Here is a 17,016-nt window from a genome sequence, read left to right as displayed (position 1 = left end):
TCCCCTTGTCTTTGGTGTAAACTGGCTTCTTGACTCTGCCCTGCACACACCCCTAATAAACAGGAAGGCATCCGCGCCATTAGTATCCATCCTTTTCAGAGCATCTGAGACCTGTCTGGACCATCAAAGCCATCCCCAGCCCCCAGGAGCCTACTGGAGGAGACACCAGCCTCGCCAAAACAATTCTCCATTGTGTTCTTCCCCTTAGAAATCACGGGTTTGTAAACAGGCCCTTACATTTCAGCAGGTCCTGCCCTGGCTTTGTGCTGGTGTGTTGTTTTTTCTTCCCTGAACAATGTCCTTTCCAGTAGGGCCAGCCGTTCACACCATTGTCTGAGACCCTTGGACTACAGGAAACATCACCAGATTCTTATCAGTTGGGAGCAGGAGTGGGGGGGTGAACAGATGAGATCATGTCCACAGAGCAAGTGGCTAGTGTGCCACGTCATTCCCCTATGCCTTCATCTGTGAGAGCAGAGCCCGCTCACCCTCCATCAATCTGGGCTTCATGTGTCCAGAGTCCAGTTCCCTCCATTTGGTGATAGACACCTGGACTCTGTTCCAGGCCTCTGTTGAGTCACTTTGGAATCCTATCAGCCGGCAACTGTCCCTTTGCCCTGGTCATTCCTCACAGCAGTGAAACAGGCCCTTTTGGGTGGATTAGGGGGTACTCTGGTCATCATACTCTCTGGGGTAAAGAGGTCAAGACTGGTCATCTGAGTCCTGCCATCAGCAGTGTCCCTGTGTGCAGGCTATTAGCTAGCTGCTGGAGGCCTGGCCCAAAGACAGCCCCATATCCCTTACACAGCCTCCCTGGAGACTTTGCAGCAGCCCTCGTCCTCAGTGGAGAGTAATTTTCTTAAAGTCTTCATGAGGAACTGGGAGTTTCCTTAATGGAAATCCAGCAAAGAAAGTGAAAGGCTTCATTAGGATGCAGTCTCTAAGGGAGAGGGGCCTAGTAGTGGTACTCCCAGCAAAGGTGGCCACGGACTGGGCAGTGGGAATGGGCACAGGGCCACAGCTGCCTTGCCTCATCTCCTGTACACCCGAGGGATGGCTGAGTACGGAAGGAGAGCCAGGGTGGGGCCCAACAATTCCCAGGCACCTTATCAGATTTTTATTTATTTATTTATTTATTTATTTTTTGAGACAGAGTCTTGCTCTGTTGCCCAGGCTGGAGTACAGTGGCGTGATCTTGGCTCACTGTAACCTCTACCTCCCAGGTTCAAATTATTCTCATACCTCAGTCTCCCGAGTAGCTGGGATTACAGGTGTGTGCCACCAGCTAATTTTTGTATTTTTAGTAGGGAAGGGGTTTCACCATGTTGGCCAGGCTGGTCTCGAACTCCTGACCTCAGGTGATCCACCTGCCTCGGCCTCTGAAAGTGATGGGATTGCAGGTGTGAGCCATCATGCCTGGCAACCTTATCAGATATTGTGTCCAAACCTAGCCCTACCCACTGTCCCTCTTTCCGAGTTTAGGAGTCTTAGAAGACCTGGGAAATTGTTCTTGGTGTGTGTTGAACTTTATTCTCGTAGAACCCACTGCAATCCAAGACTTAGGTGAGGCTGGGATGGGACCTTAACTGGGATGGAAATTGGGCTATTTCTGAGAAACTACCCCCTAGCTCTAAGATGTGGTTGGCCAGAGGTGCCTCTGTTTGCTGGATTTCCAGAGGCATGCGAGCCAGTCTTCTGGGGCCCAACTGGCTGGAGCTGCAGCTGGACCCCCTGTCAGCCCACAAAGAGGACAGGCTGGCTGGAGGTACACCAGGTTCCTGGGGGCTGCTACCTGACCATTCCTCCAAGCAGGGGATTCTAGGGCTGTCTAGGACCTGACCCCGAGCTTAGCCAATGAAAGAAAAGCCCAGGAGTCATTTGAGAAAGTGGAAACTGCTGTTTTCCTCTCTTATTGTGACTCCTCCCTGTCCCTCACCTTCTTAGAAACGAGTCTGTTGGATGGCAGGACAGCCACAGACTAGGGGTGAATGCTAGCCCTCCACAGAGGACCATGCCAGACACAGGAGGGGCCAGAAATAGGCTGGGTATGGGAGCACGAGAGCCGGGAACAGAGCACAGTCCAGGCCCAAAGGGCAGCAGATTGGCCACTTGGCAGCTCTGTCCCGGGGTAGCAGAGTCTACTCTGGCGAGGGTCATAGAAAACCAAGATATGCCTATTTCATCAGGAGGCTGGGGCTTCCAGAGCCTACAGGCTGGGAAGGCAATTACTAATTAATCAAGCTCACATGTTAAGGGAGGGAATTAACCTAATCAACATTTTTCCAAAGCGTGTTCTTCAAAATGTTAGAAACATGAGATGTTAGCTGCTCCATGGGAAAAAAAAGAGAGAAGCAAATGTTTTAGAAAAGCACATAGCACATAGCACATAGTAGGCATAGCACTATAGTAGGCATAGTAGATCATCACAGGACTTCTCAGGGCCTTCACAGGGCAAGCCAGCAGGCAGCATTTCAGCTCTGTCAGGGCCAAAGGGGCAGAACACGGGGACCACGAGATCGTGGAGGGTCCCATGGGATTATAGTTATCTCTTGGAACCACTGGGCCAGTCTCGTTCTCTAGGCCCCTTTCCAGCTCTAAACCTGTTTGGGAAGTCATGGAACAGAAGCCCAAAGAGCAGAGGAAGCATTAGACGCAGAGGAAAGAGCTGTGACAAGACAACAGAGACAGGCTGAAATCGCTAAGGCAGGAAATAGGGCTTGAGATGGGAGGAGGAGGTGGTGTGGACCAGGAAGGGGTCTGGTCCAGAGGGGTCTTCCGGACCACCCTCGGGAGAGTGATGCATGAGGGAAGAAGGGGCTCTGAAGGCTGCCTTCGCACACCCCCTCCCAGCCCAGCACACTGTGCCAGGTGGGTGCCCTGGTGACACTTCTCAGTCAGAGGTGATGCTTCCTGGGGTGGGGTGACAGGGTTTCAGGTTCTGTCAGGCCTAAGTGGTCGTGGAGGGAGTAAGGAACAAAAGGAAAGGCCAGCTCCAGGGCCCGGGCTGCAAGATGAGACTTATGACTGACCTGTTAAGACCCCTAGTCTACAGCATGGATTGAGGGGCCTGTTCAAGCAAGAGACCCAGGGAAGTCTCCCTGGGAAGGTGGGGTTATGACCCTTCCATCTTCCTCCAGCACCAGTGGAGTCTGCTCTTTGGGCTGGGGTGTTGATGTCACTGGGGAGTGGGAGCCATGCCCAGACGGACCTCCTGCAGTGTGCCCAATAGGTCAGATGTTCGGGGCCTCCCCTCCTTTCCAGAAGCCACAGCCCCCACAGCACAGCCCCAGTCCTCCAGCCATGAGGACTTAATATCCGTTGGTATGTGGCTTGGGATGAAGGCAGGAACCATGCCAAGTGTCACTGTGACAAATGTCAAGTGTTGTTGTGAAAAAGGAGCAGAGCTGCCTACGGGCCCAGCTGCCCTTTGCCAATGTTTTTTTTTTTTTCTTTTAGTTCAAGATCCTCCTGAAGTCCCAAGAAGGTCAGTCTTACAAGCCCACAGGCCAGGATGTTCCTCATTTAATGAGCAATCTCGGCTTCATAGACAAAGCCCTCTAACTCCTTCCTTCCCCTGATACCTATCTTCCTCCTTTCTAGAAAGCACAACCCAGTCTCTTTCTTTAAGTCCTTTTCCAACTCTAAAACCTGTTTGGGAAATCATGAAACAGAGGTCACTCAGGGTGACCTTCTTTCTCATGGAATGGATGGGAGGGCTCTTCATTTTCAGCTCATGTGCGCGGCATCAGTCCATTTAGTACAATACACAGATACACAGTAATGATATAATTATGTGATACAAATATTAACTTCATCCCTTTCCTTGTAAATTCAGCTTTTCTCACCAGAGCTCAGGGGCAGTCATGACAATAAAAATAACAATAGTAATTACAAGAAATGTGCTCTGAGAACAGAGAAACCACAAGGCCCATCTCAACATACAAATACAAAAACAACTCGCATTTACGGGGCGTTTCCAGGAGTTAGTAGCATACAGTACCATGGGTAGGGTGTGGTTGGCAGAAGCTGTCCACTTTTTCTAAGTGCAGGTGTTCGTTGCTGAGGATCTTGTGCTCCTCCTCCCTTCGTTTTCTGGAGTAACTTCCCAGAGGACCCTGCCTGGAGCCTGCCAAGCCAGAGTCCAGCGTAAAGGCCCAGAGGGCTGTTTGTGTCTTTCTGGCTTCCCTAGGGTAGAGGGCAGAGCTGGCTGCAGCTCTGATACCCTTTCCTGGAGCTCTGCACTCTCTCCTCCTCTCTTTAATCCCCTCTGTCTCCCCTCCCTTCTGCTCTTCAGCCCCCATCCTTTCCTCCTCTCCTCCTCTGCCTTGACCAGCTGACCTCCCAGCAGACAGCACCTCAGGCCGGAAGGCTTCTCAGGGCGTTGATAGGTTAATCTCAGTGCTTCTGGTTCATTTATTACATGGTCTAAGGGGAGAAAGGAGGGACAATTTCAGGTCCCAGTTCTCTGGAGGTGCCAGGGGTAAGGGAAAGATAAAACCCAAGGCAGTCTGGGTTTGAGTTTCAGTGGGGCAGGGAACCCTGGCTTGCTTTTTATCTTTTTTTCCCCTCCTTTCTTTGTCTTGGTTGTTTTAATGGAGGGAATCTCAAACCCAGTGCTCTTATCTCCTTCCAGTCAGTTTTGTGCGTCATGAATGTGTTCATGTGCAGGCTGGGAACAACTTTTCATTTAGTCCTCCTCCTCCCCTCTGTGGTCCCCAGCCTGAGAAACTGCTGATGGCAAAAACACCTCCCCTACATGCCCAGGCAGAATGCGTCCTTGCCATCCGAGCCTTACCCCCAAGAATCAGCAGGACTTACACTTCGTTTTTTTCTCTACCTTGTTTCCCCCTTAAAAGAAAAACAGTCTTCCTAAATCCATTTAGCATAAAATAGAGATTCCAGAGATGGAAACACTGGGTCTTCCAGATGGCTTCTGAGCTAACTGATGCCATCCTGAGTTCTTGTGGACACCCGTTCCTGCCTGGGTCCCACAGTCTATCCTAAGGGTCTCTTGCCCTCTCTCCATCTCCATATCCTCTCAATCTTCTGCATCCCTGGCCCTGATTCTGAGGGCTGCAGGGCTCACAGAGCCTCCACATTCCCAGCCTCCAGGGCTGTGGCATGCTTGGATCACCCTAGGAAAGACAGCCCACTCTTCCCGCCTGCACCCTTCCCCAGCTCCCCCGCCCTATCTCTAGTCCACAGACACAAAGGACAACAATGCCCCAGAACCCACCCCTCCCCGCTCGTGGACATGGAGAGCCTGACAGTGGGGAGGGGGTCCTCTCAGGAGGGGCAGGCATCCCAGCAACCCTGGCCTGGGGAAGGGAAGTCAGGCTGTGAGATGCCCCCACCTGGTTTACAAAGTGAAGCCTGAGCCCTGACCACCCCAGATCCCCGGGGGCTCTAGCAGTCTATGCCTCTAGATTATCTACACCTCTCCGTGATTCTCAGATGGAGAAGAGGCGGTGGGCAGTGGCAGGGAGCCACCAGGATATCACGGCGTGACAGGAGGGGAGGTGCATTGTTGCTCCACCTTCCCAACACCTCTGTGTTCCCTCCCCAAGTCGGTCAGGTAGGCTCTTCTTACAGGGTGCTAGCTTAGAGGCCATTTCCACCCTCTTCTGGCTCCCTGCAGGCCCCCTACTGGGATACCCACTAGACCCACCCACACACCCACTCTGAGGGTCACTCAGAATGGCCATTGTTCTGTAGGCTGGGAAAGAACCACCCAACCCTCTTGCCTCTGGGCACACCCGGAAATGTGCTCCGGAAGCCAGGCCATCTCTGAGAACAAATGGCAGATCCCTTGGGGCTGCCAGCAGCCAGAGGGTGCTGGCTCCAGCTGGGTCTAAGAGCACAGAGAGGGGCAGGGAACAGGCCTCAAGAACCCAGCCCTCAAGAACCCAGCCCCTCCATTAGACCCCAGTCTTTTCTGCAGATGGCCCAGTAGCGGTGTGGGGGCAGAGACACCTGTCTCTAAGAGGCAAACAGACATCCTGACCCCTCTGCCCTAGCTGGGTGGGTGGGAGATGCTGGGGGCTGCTAGTGGGCCCCCCAGCCCATCCTAACCACCCCTCCTCTGCCCCCTTCTACTTGGCCTCCACCTCCCGGGGCGTCCGATTGTGCTCAGCATGCATCCGGCTCTTCATCTTCTTGCCTAGCTCCAGCCCTGCCCAGCTCTTGCCCTTGGCCTGCTTGCCCCGGCTCCGGCTCCGGAAGGAGCCTGAGCATTCCGTGGTGCCCCTGCACCACACGCGCTCACAGTACTCATCCACCCGGGGCAGGTTGGCGAAGCCAATGAGCTGCAGGATGTCCTTGTACCAGGCCTTGGGTGGGGTGGAAGCCAGGCCTCCCCGGGCTGGGGGCTCCTCTGGCTTTGGCTCCGGAGGGAACAGGTTGTCCAGCTGTGAGGCCACAATCACCACCAGAGCCAGGCGGACCACAGTCTGGGAGAAGCCATGCTCCAGAGTGGTGCAGGTGTAGGTGCCCGCATCGAAACGGCTGAGCCTGCGGAACAGCAGCCCCCGCTCCGTGTGCAAGACTCGCTCGTCCGTCTTCACCTGCCATGCAGGCGGGAGGGTGTGAATGGGGTGCGAGGTGGGAGTTTACGATCGGCTTCTCTGCCCCAGCTTTTCTGCCATCCTTGGGGCCCAGTGCCTAGGCACTTCTTGCCCTGTTCTCCCCTTCCCAGGAGGGGACCAGCAGCATGGCAGTCTGGGCCTCCTCTAGACCACCAGCTAATTCAGGTGGGGCCTCACCTTACCATAGCCCAGGAAGGGGCCTTCTCAAGGATTTGACTGGCTGGTTTCTCCCTTAGTCAGAGGACGCCAATCTTGGCCTCGGAAGGCCCTGGCACACATTCCCAAGGAACAGAGGGGCTAAGATGTTATCCCCTTAGCCCTTCTGGAGGTACCATCCCATCTATAGGCTTTTCTCAAGGGAGGGGCTGTGCCCCTGGGCCCAGAACTAGGCTTCAGAACCTCCCTATGCTACACATACACAATGTGCATGCGCCCACACACACATGCACATGCATGCACACACACACACACACACACACACACGGCCTTCCCGTCCTGGTCTGAACCGTTCACTCTTCCAACGGTGCAAGCTGACAGCCCCAGCCCAGGGTGGGCTGAGCGCCCATCACAGCGTGGGAAGTGGGAGTGCCGCCCTGATCCCAGCCCACCTCTGGCCTGGACCCTGTTTGGGTTTTAGTCTGCACATCTGTGTGTTGGGGGTGGATTGCTTGAGCCATTAGCTAGTGTTGTGAAACACCATCTTGTTGCTCCCCTCCTCCCCTGGGGAATCTTCTCAGTGCCCAGCCCAACAGCTGGCCCAAGGCTGGCCTCCCCTAGTTCCCAGGCTGTAGGGAGAGCCCCTCCTGTAATCAATCCACTCCTGCCCCTCCCCTTCCCTGCCCCGGCCAATGCCCATCCTCAGGCCCCAGACTTAAACCATCCCTGGGGTTGACAGACCTTTCCGGATGGGGGAGGAGAGGGCCTGAGCAGACAGCTGGACTCCAGGGAGGAAGTGTGGGGCCAGGCTTTGAGGGTGGAGGGCAAGGACCAGTGGTTAGGGACCCAGAAGGTTCTCTTCTGTTGTGTGTGTGTAGCATAGGGAGGTTCTGAAGCCTAGTCCTGGGCCCAGGGCACAGCCCCCTCCTCTGCCTGGGACAGAAGAGAACCAAGAACCCCTGGAGAAGAGAATCCTTCAAAGATGAGCCACATGTGTAAACATGGAAGACTTACTGGCCTGCCCAGACCCTCTTCTCTCTTTTCCATCACCCACCCCTCAGACTGGGGGAGTTCCAGCCACATCTGGCCTGGGCATTCCCAGAAGGCAAAAATAGGGCACCTCCTTCTAGGCACCCCAGGAGCCTAATACACACTTTTCTTAGGTTAATCTTGGCAGATTCCCCCCAGAACCCCTTTCTAGGGCTCAGGTCTTGGGATTCAGGCTGGGAGGTGAGCTCAGGATACACGAAGGCTAGAGGCAGGGGTCTCCTCACTCACCTGGTCAGGCCCCTCATCCCCTGGCCTCTGCAAGAGCCAGCGCACAGCAGCCTGGGGAGACTTGGGCAGGCACTCCAGGAAGGTGCTGTTGTGCTCCGTGCCGTAGACCGTGGTGGCCGCCACAAGTCCCACTGCCTCTTCTGAAGAGAGGCAGAAGTTGGCTCAGCTTGGGAACTATGGGACCCAGATCCCAGTGCCACCACCTGACACCACAGCTCAGGAGCCCCACTAGTATGACAAGAACTTAGGCATGTGTGGATCCCCAAGCCAGCCACTGTGTCCAAAGACCCTGCTTCCACGCACTAGCAGGAGCTACACAGAGAGGGAAACTGAGGACTATCCGTCATGACAAGACCAGTCTGAGAATGCACTTCGCAGAGGTGGAGCCGGGCCACAGGGGTGAGTTCCAGCCCAGTCTGGGCCCTCCCACCTGCCACCACTCACCTTCCTGGCTCTGGCTCAGGCACTGCAGGGCAGGGTTGCCGTGCCGGATGTCCTGCCGGCGGAACCGGCGCTTGCCAAGGCTGGGGCGGTAGTGGGTACAGGAGGCACCGTCCCAGGCACAGTATGGGTCCCGAGCCAAGCAGCACTCTGCACAGGCAGTGCCGTAAGTCTCACATTGGTGCAGCCGCAGCTGGGCCACACCCAGCCGAGAGCCCACGTATAGCATTTGCTGGGGAGGGACAGAAGCAGAGCCTGAGGTGAGCCCAGGCTTCGCCCACACACAGCCAGGCTCTCAGCCCCTCAGCTTCCTGAGAACCCTGCCACTTGCAGGAAGTCTTCCAGAACCTCTTGGATTCATTCAAAAAACAAAAAGTGTTTATCACCCATCTGCTGCATACCAGATTCTGTGCCAGGACACAGAAGGGATGGAGGAGAACCAAGACCTGGGATGTTTTCTCTAAGAGGCTTCTCCAGGCCCTCCCAGCTGCTGACCTTTACCCTCTATCCCAGGGGCCTTTATCCTGACTTGTCCCTGACCTTAGAGGTGCACCTTGCTTTAAGCAATCCTTGCACAAAAGTTAGGATTTACACAAAGATACACTGGAGCATTTAAATATGGGGAGATGGGTTTTGCCACTTGGCAAATATAGTAGGCCTCTAAAAAGTGACCTTGTTGGACTTAACATCTGGATTTTGTTTTCAGGCACACTTTTGCCTCCCTTAGGAACTGGCCTTTGTGGCTATCCCCTTATCTGGACGTGGCCCCACTTACTCGGTGCTCCAGTGCCCACTGGCCACTTGTTTCAGGAGCTAATCAGGCCTGCCTCAGCACAGCTTTCCCCAGACTACAGCAGAGCTCGAGGAGGCTGTGGAGCAGGGGCAGAAGGGGGGTCCAAGAGGAGGGTGGCAGCTGTTCTTACCCTTTTGACAGAGATCTCCATTTCAGTGATAGGTGTTGGCACCTGGGGAAGGAGAAGGGTCTCAGTGTGGGTGGGGTGGACCAAGACCTGCCCCTGCACCCCTGCTTTCAGTCTCCTCCAACCCTGGGATGGGAACCACCTAGCTCCCAGGCTGGGTCTTGCACTCCCTGGCAGCTAAGGCTAGACAGTCTTTCCCAGACGATGGGTTACAAGAAAGGCCCCCTGGTCATGGCTGGCCTCCAAGCAGGAGGCTTGGCTGAAAGCACAGAGCTAGAGTGTCCCCTCTCTCAGCTTGTTCTCCAGCAATGAGGCAGCTGTCCCAAATTACCCAGCTCAGGTCCAGGAAGCACAACAGGCCCCCAAACACAGACAACCCCCTTCCTGAGTCTCTAGAGGGGCCAAGAGAACATCTAGGGGCCTTGGGGTCTCAAACATCTCCTCCTTGCAACTTGAGCCCAACAGGGTTTTGCAAAGGGTTGCTCCCCTTGACCATCCCTCCCAGCACCCCAGGAACTTTCAGCTTACAGGCTGTAGCTCTGGGCCTCCAGTCATTCATAAGTGGCTGCGAGGCCTCTGCCACAGCGGAGGTGCGGGGTGGAGCAGGGGCATCTCTTTCTGCACCCCCTCCCCAGCATCCTGCCAGCTGCAAATTCAGTAAAGACAAGCTGGCTCCCTACTGGGCTTGCTCCTGCATCCCTGTGGCCAGGCTCAGACCCAGAGATGGGGCTTGGAGGGACCCTTCCATCAGCCCCTTGCTTACCTTAAACACCTGGAGCTCCTCCAGAACCACTTCCTCGGGTTCAGCTGAGCCCCCTGCCTGGAGGGCGATGACTTTAAGCACGGAGCCTGAGTCTGGGGCCAGGGAGGAGGGGTCAGCGGGACAGGAGGGGACAGCCAGAGACCCCACACCCCTCTCCAGCCTGGCCACCCTTGCTCAGCTGTCCTACCAGTCCCCAGGAAGATGACATCATAGGTCCCATCTTCTGCCTCCACGCGGTCCACCACGATCTGGTGCAGGTGCTGGGCCAGATGGGTCTTGACAAGGACAGGGCGGCCATGCCGAGGCCTCACAGGCCAGAACATGAGGGGGTGGGCTCGGGCAAACTGCAGCACCTCATCTGGGTAGTCCTTGGTGCTGCCAAAAGGCCGTCCTGGCTGTGCGGTCATCTTGCTGGGGCACTGTGGGCAGCAGGGAAGAGAGTGCCTGAAGTATCCTGAGACAGTACACACCCTCCACCGCCAGTCCGTTTCCACCCCAACCAGGGGGACCTCTCTCACTGCAGGAGGGGTCTCCTCTCCCACTATACCCACCCCACCCCCACCCAGGCCCTCTGGAGCCCAGGCTCGGCCAACATCTGCTGCCACGGGGGTGCACGGGGACACGGGGCCACTCCAAGGAGCCCCTCCCCACATCTGCTCAGGCCTCACTTCCCTGGCCTGGCCCTAGCAGATACTCACCACGCCGGGGCGAGGGAAGGGCACCTTGCCCCCATAGGGCCCCCATTGGTGCTGAGGCCCATCTCGGTGGGCAAAGGGCCCATTGAAGACCTCCCAGATGTCTGCCATGTGGTACACACAGATGGCGAAGCCCTGGAACACGGCACTGCCGAGGCACACGGGACAGTCAGGCCAGAGTGGCCATCAAGGACAAGAAGGGGACAGCCTGGTTCCATGGGCAGGACAGAGGGTGACAGTGCCTGCAGCAAGCAGAGACTCCGAAAAGCAAAGACCCCAAGGCAAAGGCAAAGAGAGAGTCAGAAAGTACAGTCACAGGTCACCGAATCAGGGACAAAGACAGGGGCCCATCGCAAGGCCGGGGTGCTGGGTGCAGGGAGGCTAGGTGTGCCCACCTGACGGTGCTGAACAGCGCATACACCTCGAGGCTCTTCCCAGCCTTGGGCCACAGCAGGAACACATCCTCTGGGGTAGAGAAGGGAGTATGAGTGTCATGGCCACCGCCAATGCCCTGACTCACCAGCTCTCAGCCCTCCCCACTCCCGAGCCCTAGGCCTGCTTGGCCAGGCCCTCACCTAGCTGGTCAAAGTGGGTCTCGGCACCGCCAGGGCCGGGCACGGAGCAGACCAGCCTGGCCTTGAGGAAAGTGCTCCATTTGTTCACCAGCACCCGCTGGCCCCCAGCATCATTCTGCAGGATAAGGGGCCAGAGTCAGCCTTGGGCCCCACGAGGATGGGTCCCACCATCCACTCTTCTACCCACATCCACTCAGGGAGAGGTATGCATGTCAGCTTTGCATACTTGCCTCAGTTTCCCTACTGCTGGCCAGGGGTGGGGGGAGAAAGGTCTGGGAATGGGAGGGTGTAGCAGGGACTTGAACCTCACCACCCCTTCCCAGCTCTTACCACGCAGACACGGCCCACGCGGCTGACAGTGACATGGTTCGAGTCACCATCGGGCGAGGGGGCCGTCTCCGAGAAGAAGAAGTACACCTTGTCATTGTCCTGGTCAGAGTTCTCAGGGATCCGGGCGGCCATCACAAACCGAGGGTCTGGAAGGGTGACAGGGTCATGCTGGGTGGAGGGGCCCCACAGGGGAGGATGGGAGCAGAACCCAGTGGAGAGAGGAATGGGGCAGGGGACTCCCACTGGAGGCTGGTGTCCTAGCCGGGAAGGTAGCCTCTTCACCCCTGCCAGTTCCAGGGGCAGGCCTCACCGTGCAAGAGGCTCTGGTCAGAGTCGGAACGCAGAGCTGGCCGAGGACCTCCACTTCGGAAGATCATGGCCTCTCGCCCCAGGAAGTCAGCAGTGAGACCCGTGTACAGCTCCCCGTCTGGGGTGGGGGTTGGGGAACAGAGTCAAGGGAGGAGGCCCAGGCCCAGCAGCTGGGTCCCTCCCTTCCCAGTGACATAGGCCAGCTGCCACCCTCCCTGTTCCCACCATGGCCTGGGCATCACCCACCTACGAAGGTGCTGGCAAAGGGACGGCTGGGCTCGTGAGGGCACCGCCCCCGGCCGCTTTCTACGCTGCCAGACTCCAGGTAGAGCACATGCTAGTGGGAGGGAGAGAGGGAGGAAGGGGCATCACCTGGGAGAGAAGCACCAACAGCCCACACCCAAGCAGGAGCCCTCGCGTGCAGCCAGAGAGCGGGGGCGGGTGGAAGGCGTCCTCATCCAGGGCCCCTCTAATGGGGTCAGCTCCCCGACACAAAGGCGCCTTTCAGGCCTCTGCCCCTCTGTCCCTACCCAGGCTTAATGGGAATGTTCAGGCAGCAGGGAGGAAACGTCACTGCCTCCCAGTCCCTTGTGGGGCCTGGCCCAGGCTCACTTCTCCACGGTGGCCCACTGTGATGAGCGCGCAGGTGGGCTGGAAGGCCCCAGTGCCACAGGCTAGCAGGTGGGTCCGGTTGTGAGGCTGCAGCACCCGCACGAAGTTGGCGCACTCTGTCTGCGGGGAGAAGGAGGGGGTAGCTGAGGGGTGAGAGGGGGTGCCCACCATCTCCTTGGGGCCCAAGGCTCAGCCCTGTCTGGCAGTCAGCTCTGGGGAAGGGGGTGGATGTGACATTCCCAGCAGACCTTCAAAAGCCCTCAGGATCTGCTCCAAATGCCCCTGGTAGAGGCACCGGGGGTGTGGTCACAGACTGTCCTGGGGGTCAGGGCAGGGTGTCAGGTCGGGGGACCATCCCTCCCGACAGCACTTACCAAAGGATCTCTTCCCTTTCGAACACACTCCTCCCTCTGTCCTAGCTGCGGCGGCCACAGGACCTGGAACACAGCCCAGCTGACCTCAGTTCCTCCCCTGATCTCACAGGCTCAGTTTCCCCATCTGGCCTCCCAACTGGAGGTGCCCAGTTCTCAAACAGACCCTCTTCCCTGCCAGTCCAGCTCACCTCCCGGGGATCTGGCCATGCCTGGCCCAGCCGCAGAGAGTAGAGGGCGTCCAGGCCACCCAGAAAGAGGCGGTCCCGGTACTCATCTAGGTACATGGCCTGGAGGTTCAGGGAGCCCTGGGGGCCCAGAAAGATGGCAGAGCGGTTGGCAGACAGGAGGTCTAGGAGGATGTATGGGGAGGCGGATCAGGACCACGGCCCAGCCTAGTTCCCCAGCCAAGGAGTGGAGGTGGAGGCCCCGGCTGAGCATCCACCCCCGACACACTCACATCTGGAAAATGTTTCCATCCACATGGTGCGGGAAGGCTTTTGGACCATGGCTCCTGGGGACAGGTGGGACGGGAGGCTCAGAGCCTCCCACCCAGCCCAGCCTACCCTGGGGCCTACCTCCCACCCCTCCATTCCTTAGCCCTTCATCGTGCAGCTAACATCTTCCCACTGTCCCATCTGTGCCCTACCCAGTCCCCAGGGAAGATGGCCCCAACCAGCAGAAACTAGAGCAAAGTGCTGGAAGATCCCGGAGGAAGGGCGGGAGTCTTTGCAGGCCACCTGACTCAGCTGGAGGGTGGGCCAGCAGGCGAAACTGTTCCCAGCAGAGGGGACCCCTGACAATGGCCTGGGTGCAGAAGAGGGCAGGTATGGCCAGGAAGGGCTCCCATCTCCAGTCCAGGGATGTGGCCAAAGATAATTTTCTCCCCGTAGATGCTGGCCATCCTGCCCCAGAGATGAGAGCGGGGAGCTGTCTGGGGACATTGGTCCCAGGAGTTGAGGATCCTGAGGTAGGTCCTCCGGGCTTGGCTGGGGAGGTGGAGGTAATGGGGGCAGTAGGATGTGGTAGGAAGGGGGCGCTGGCCACCTTTGGGAAGGCCCAGAGTGTCCTATGCCTTCCCTACAGAAGCACCTCCACCCAACATCCACTCCACCCCCAAAACTCATCAACAGCCTCTTCTGGGAAGCCCTCCATGGATGACAGTACCTTGGGGAACTTTGCCTATTTGGGGCTTTTTCTAGTAGTCTGACCTCCCCCGAAAACCACAGCTCCCGGAACAAGACCGCATTCCCCTCAGCCTCTCCAGGGACGAGTGCCATCTCCCCCAGCAGACCGGGCTTCCCCGGGGAAGGTGGTCACCCCTCTGGTTTTCTCGGGAAGGATCTGCCAAGAGCCTGTCTCAGGGGCCTTCCTGGGCCCATCCGTGGAGGCCTGAGCCGGCTCACATGTCTAGGGTAGAACACAGGAACCCCTAGGCTGGGATGTGCAAAGAGGGGAGGTGAAACTCCCCCTGGGCTGGGGCGCTTCTTGGGTGCAGGAGCACATGAACAAGCCCACTCTGGGAAGTGGGCTGCAAGGGGGGTCCTCCCCTTCTCTGTGGCCCCAGGACCAGGGGGTAGCGTGCTGCCTGCTCTCCCGTTGGCCGCCCTGGGCAAAAAGTGCCAGCTGAGCCCAGACAGGCCCTTCAGCCCCACCCTCTCTGTCCCTCTCCCCTGCCTGGTCCCTTCCTCTGTCTCCTCCCCATCTTTATTGAGCTCTCTCAGGGTCTCCATCTGTCCCTTTCTCAGCAGTCCCCCTCAGGTCCCTCCCACCAGCACCCTGGTCCTGTCTCCCAGGACCTGCCTCCCTCCCATTCCCCGAGAGCTGTGCAGGGAGAGGCTCCCTCCCCTACAGCTGGCCAGGCACCCAAGAGCCCAAGCCACCCAAACAGGGCACAAGCACACAAACACGGCACATGCACCCAGACAGCGTACACGCACCCAAACACGGCACACGCACACAAACAGGGCACACGCGCCCAAACACGGCACATGCACCCAGAGCACACACACCCAAACAGGGCACACCACGCACCCAAACAGGGCACACGCACACAAACACGGCACACACACACAAACAGAGCACACGCACCCAAACAGGGCGCACGCACACAAACACAGCACACGCACCCAAACAGAGCACACGCACCCAAACAGGGCACACGCACACAAACACGGCACACACACACAAACAGAGCACACGCACCCAAACAGGGCACACGCACACAAACACGGCACACGCACCCAAACAGAGCACACGCACCCAAACAGGGCACACGCACACAAACACGGCACACACACACAGAGCACACGCACCCAGAGCACACGCACACAAACAGGGCACACGCGCCCAAACACGGCACATGCACACAAACACGGCACATGCACCCAGAGCACACACACCCAAACAGGGCACACGCACCCAAACAGGGCACACGCACACAAACATGGCACACGCACCCAAACAGAGCACACGCACCCAAACAGGGCACACGCACACAAACACGGCACACGCACACAAACAGGGCACACGCACACAAACACGGCACATGCACCCAAACAGGGCACACGCACCCAAACAGGGCACACGCACACAAACAGGACACATGCACCCAGAGCACACGCACCCAAACAGGGCACACGCACACAAACAGGGCACACGCACACAAACACAGCACACGGCACACGCACACAAACAGGGCACACGCACACAAACAGGGCACACGCACCCAAACAGGGCACACGCACACAAACACGGCACACGCACCCAGAGCACATGCACACAAACACGGCACATGCACCCAAACAGAGCACATGCACACAAACAGGGCACGCAGGGGCTGGTACCTTGGTAGGAGAGCCGCAGGCGGGGCACACTGGGGCCGGGGCTGGGGCCAGAGCTACCCCCATGGAGCGGGAGGCCCCCCAGCAGCCAGCAGATGGCCCAGGCCAAGAGGCCCATGCTGGGGAACTGAGGGCACCGCTGCCGCCTGCCTGCAGAGCCGCCCTCTGGTCCCTCTGGTCCCGCTGGCCGCCGGTTGTAGTTTGCTCTGCTGCCACCAGGCCACCACTTATAAGGCAGTGGCTCCACCCAGTCCTGGGCGGAAAGAGGGGCGGAGGAGACAAGGAGGCCAGGGCCTTGCCGTCCACCTGCCGCTTCTCCTTTCACCTTGTTGGCCCAGTGCAGGCTTTTGTGTCCCACTGGCCAGCTCCCCATTGGGAAGATCTTCCCAGCTAGGGCACGGGCCATGTGTACAGAGATGTCCACAAATGCAGGTCCTTAGGCTCCAGCAAAGTGACAAGTGGGGAGAGAGCCTGGAAGGGAGGTCAGGGATCAGAGGTCAAGGTTGATGGGCTGGGTAGGGGCCTAGCTGGGCTCTGCCTTGTTCTCTGCCCCTTCACTGCCCACAGCAGAGACCTTCCAAACTGGCCCTACCCCAATTCCAGGATATTCCAGCCCCCTGAAGCTTCGGCCAGACTCTCCAGCTCCCCTGGGTAGGGGTGGAGGGCCATTCCCAGCCCAAGGGGCGCCATGTACTAGGCAGGTGTTTGAGGTCTGGCAACACTTCATAGAGACAGCAAGAGATGACTGCCCAGTCTCTTCCACCCAGGCCTGTCCCCATCTGGCTTCCAGGCACCCCAGCCTCTCCCCACATCTACATGCCCCATCTCAGCTCACCAGGCTTCCTTTGGGGTAGGGGACAGAGGCATCAGGGGACTCCATGCCGAGGGAACCTCCCCTTGCCCTGCCTCCCTCAGGCCTCCAGTCCTTCCAGAGACTCAGGGTCCAGAGCTTTACCAGGTCAGTGATGGTTCTTCCCAGGGACCCCATGCTCCATAGACCCTATAGACACCTGTGATCTCTTAGAGGTCACTTCCCCCACCCTGAATGCTGACTGGGCAGCGGGGGGCACAGAAAGCCACAGAAGAGGGCCAAAGGGGAAATGGGACTGAGGGCCTGAATCTGGGGTGAGTGACGGGAC

General features: G+C 57.9%; 1 protein-coding gene across 2 annotated transcripts; it reads right to left on the bottom strand.

Moving 5' to 3' along the window:
* Positions 1-3,412: 3,412 nt before the first annotated feature.
* SEMA3G (semaphorin 3G) lies at positions 3,413-16,532 on the bottom strand. 2 transcript variants are annotated; one of them, XM_002813654.5, is made up of 16 exons: positions 15,881-16,532; positions 13,226-13,386; positions 13,038-13,100; positions 12,664-12,783; positions 12,298-12,388; positions 12,053-12,169; positions 11,743-11,888; positions 11,413-11,527; positions 11,233-11,302; positions 10,841-10,985; positions 10,330-10,561; positions 10,143-10,234; positions 9,383-9,424; positions 8,463-8,691; positions 8,019-8,158; positions 3,413-6,563 (listed from the first exon to the last, which is right to left on the bottom strand). In XM_002813654.5, exons 1-16 carry the CDS (start codon positions 16,281-16,283, stop codon positions 6,093-6,095), a joined length of 2,637 nt encoding a protein of 878 aa, XP_002813700.2. In that variant the 5' UTR covers positions 16,284-16,532; the 3' UTR covers positions 3,413-6,092. The 2 variants fall into 2 exon arrangements, with proteins under 2 accessions (XP_002813700.2, XP_054408111.1); XM_054552136.2 differs by having other exon boundaries at positions 3,413-4,425.
* Positions 16,533-17,016: the final 484 nt, after the last annotated feature.

The sequence above is a fragment of the Pongo abelii genome, chromosome 2, assembly GCF_028885655.2.
Source record: "Pongo abelii isolate AG06213 chromosome 2, NHGRI_mPonAbe1-v2.0_pri, whole genome shotgun sequence".
NCBI classification, from domain to species: domain Eukaryota; kingdom Metazoa; phylum Chordata; class Mammalia; order Primates; family Hominidae; genus Pongo; species Pongo abelii.
Note: the sequence above shows the minus strand (reverse complement) of the source record. Positions and strands in the feature narration are given on the sequence as shown.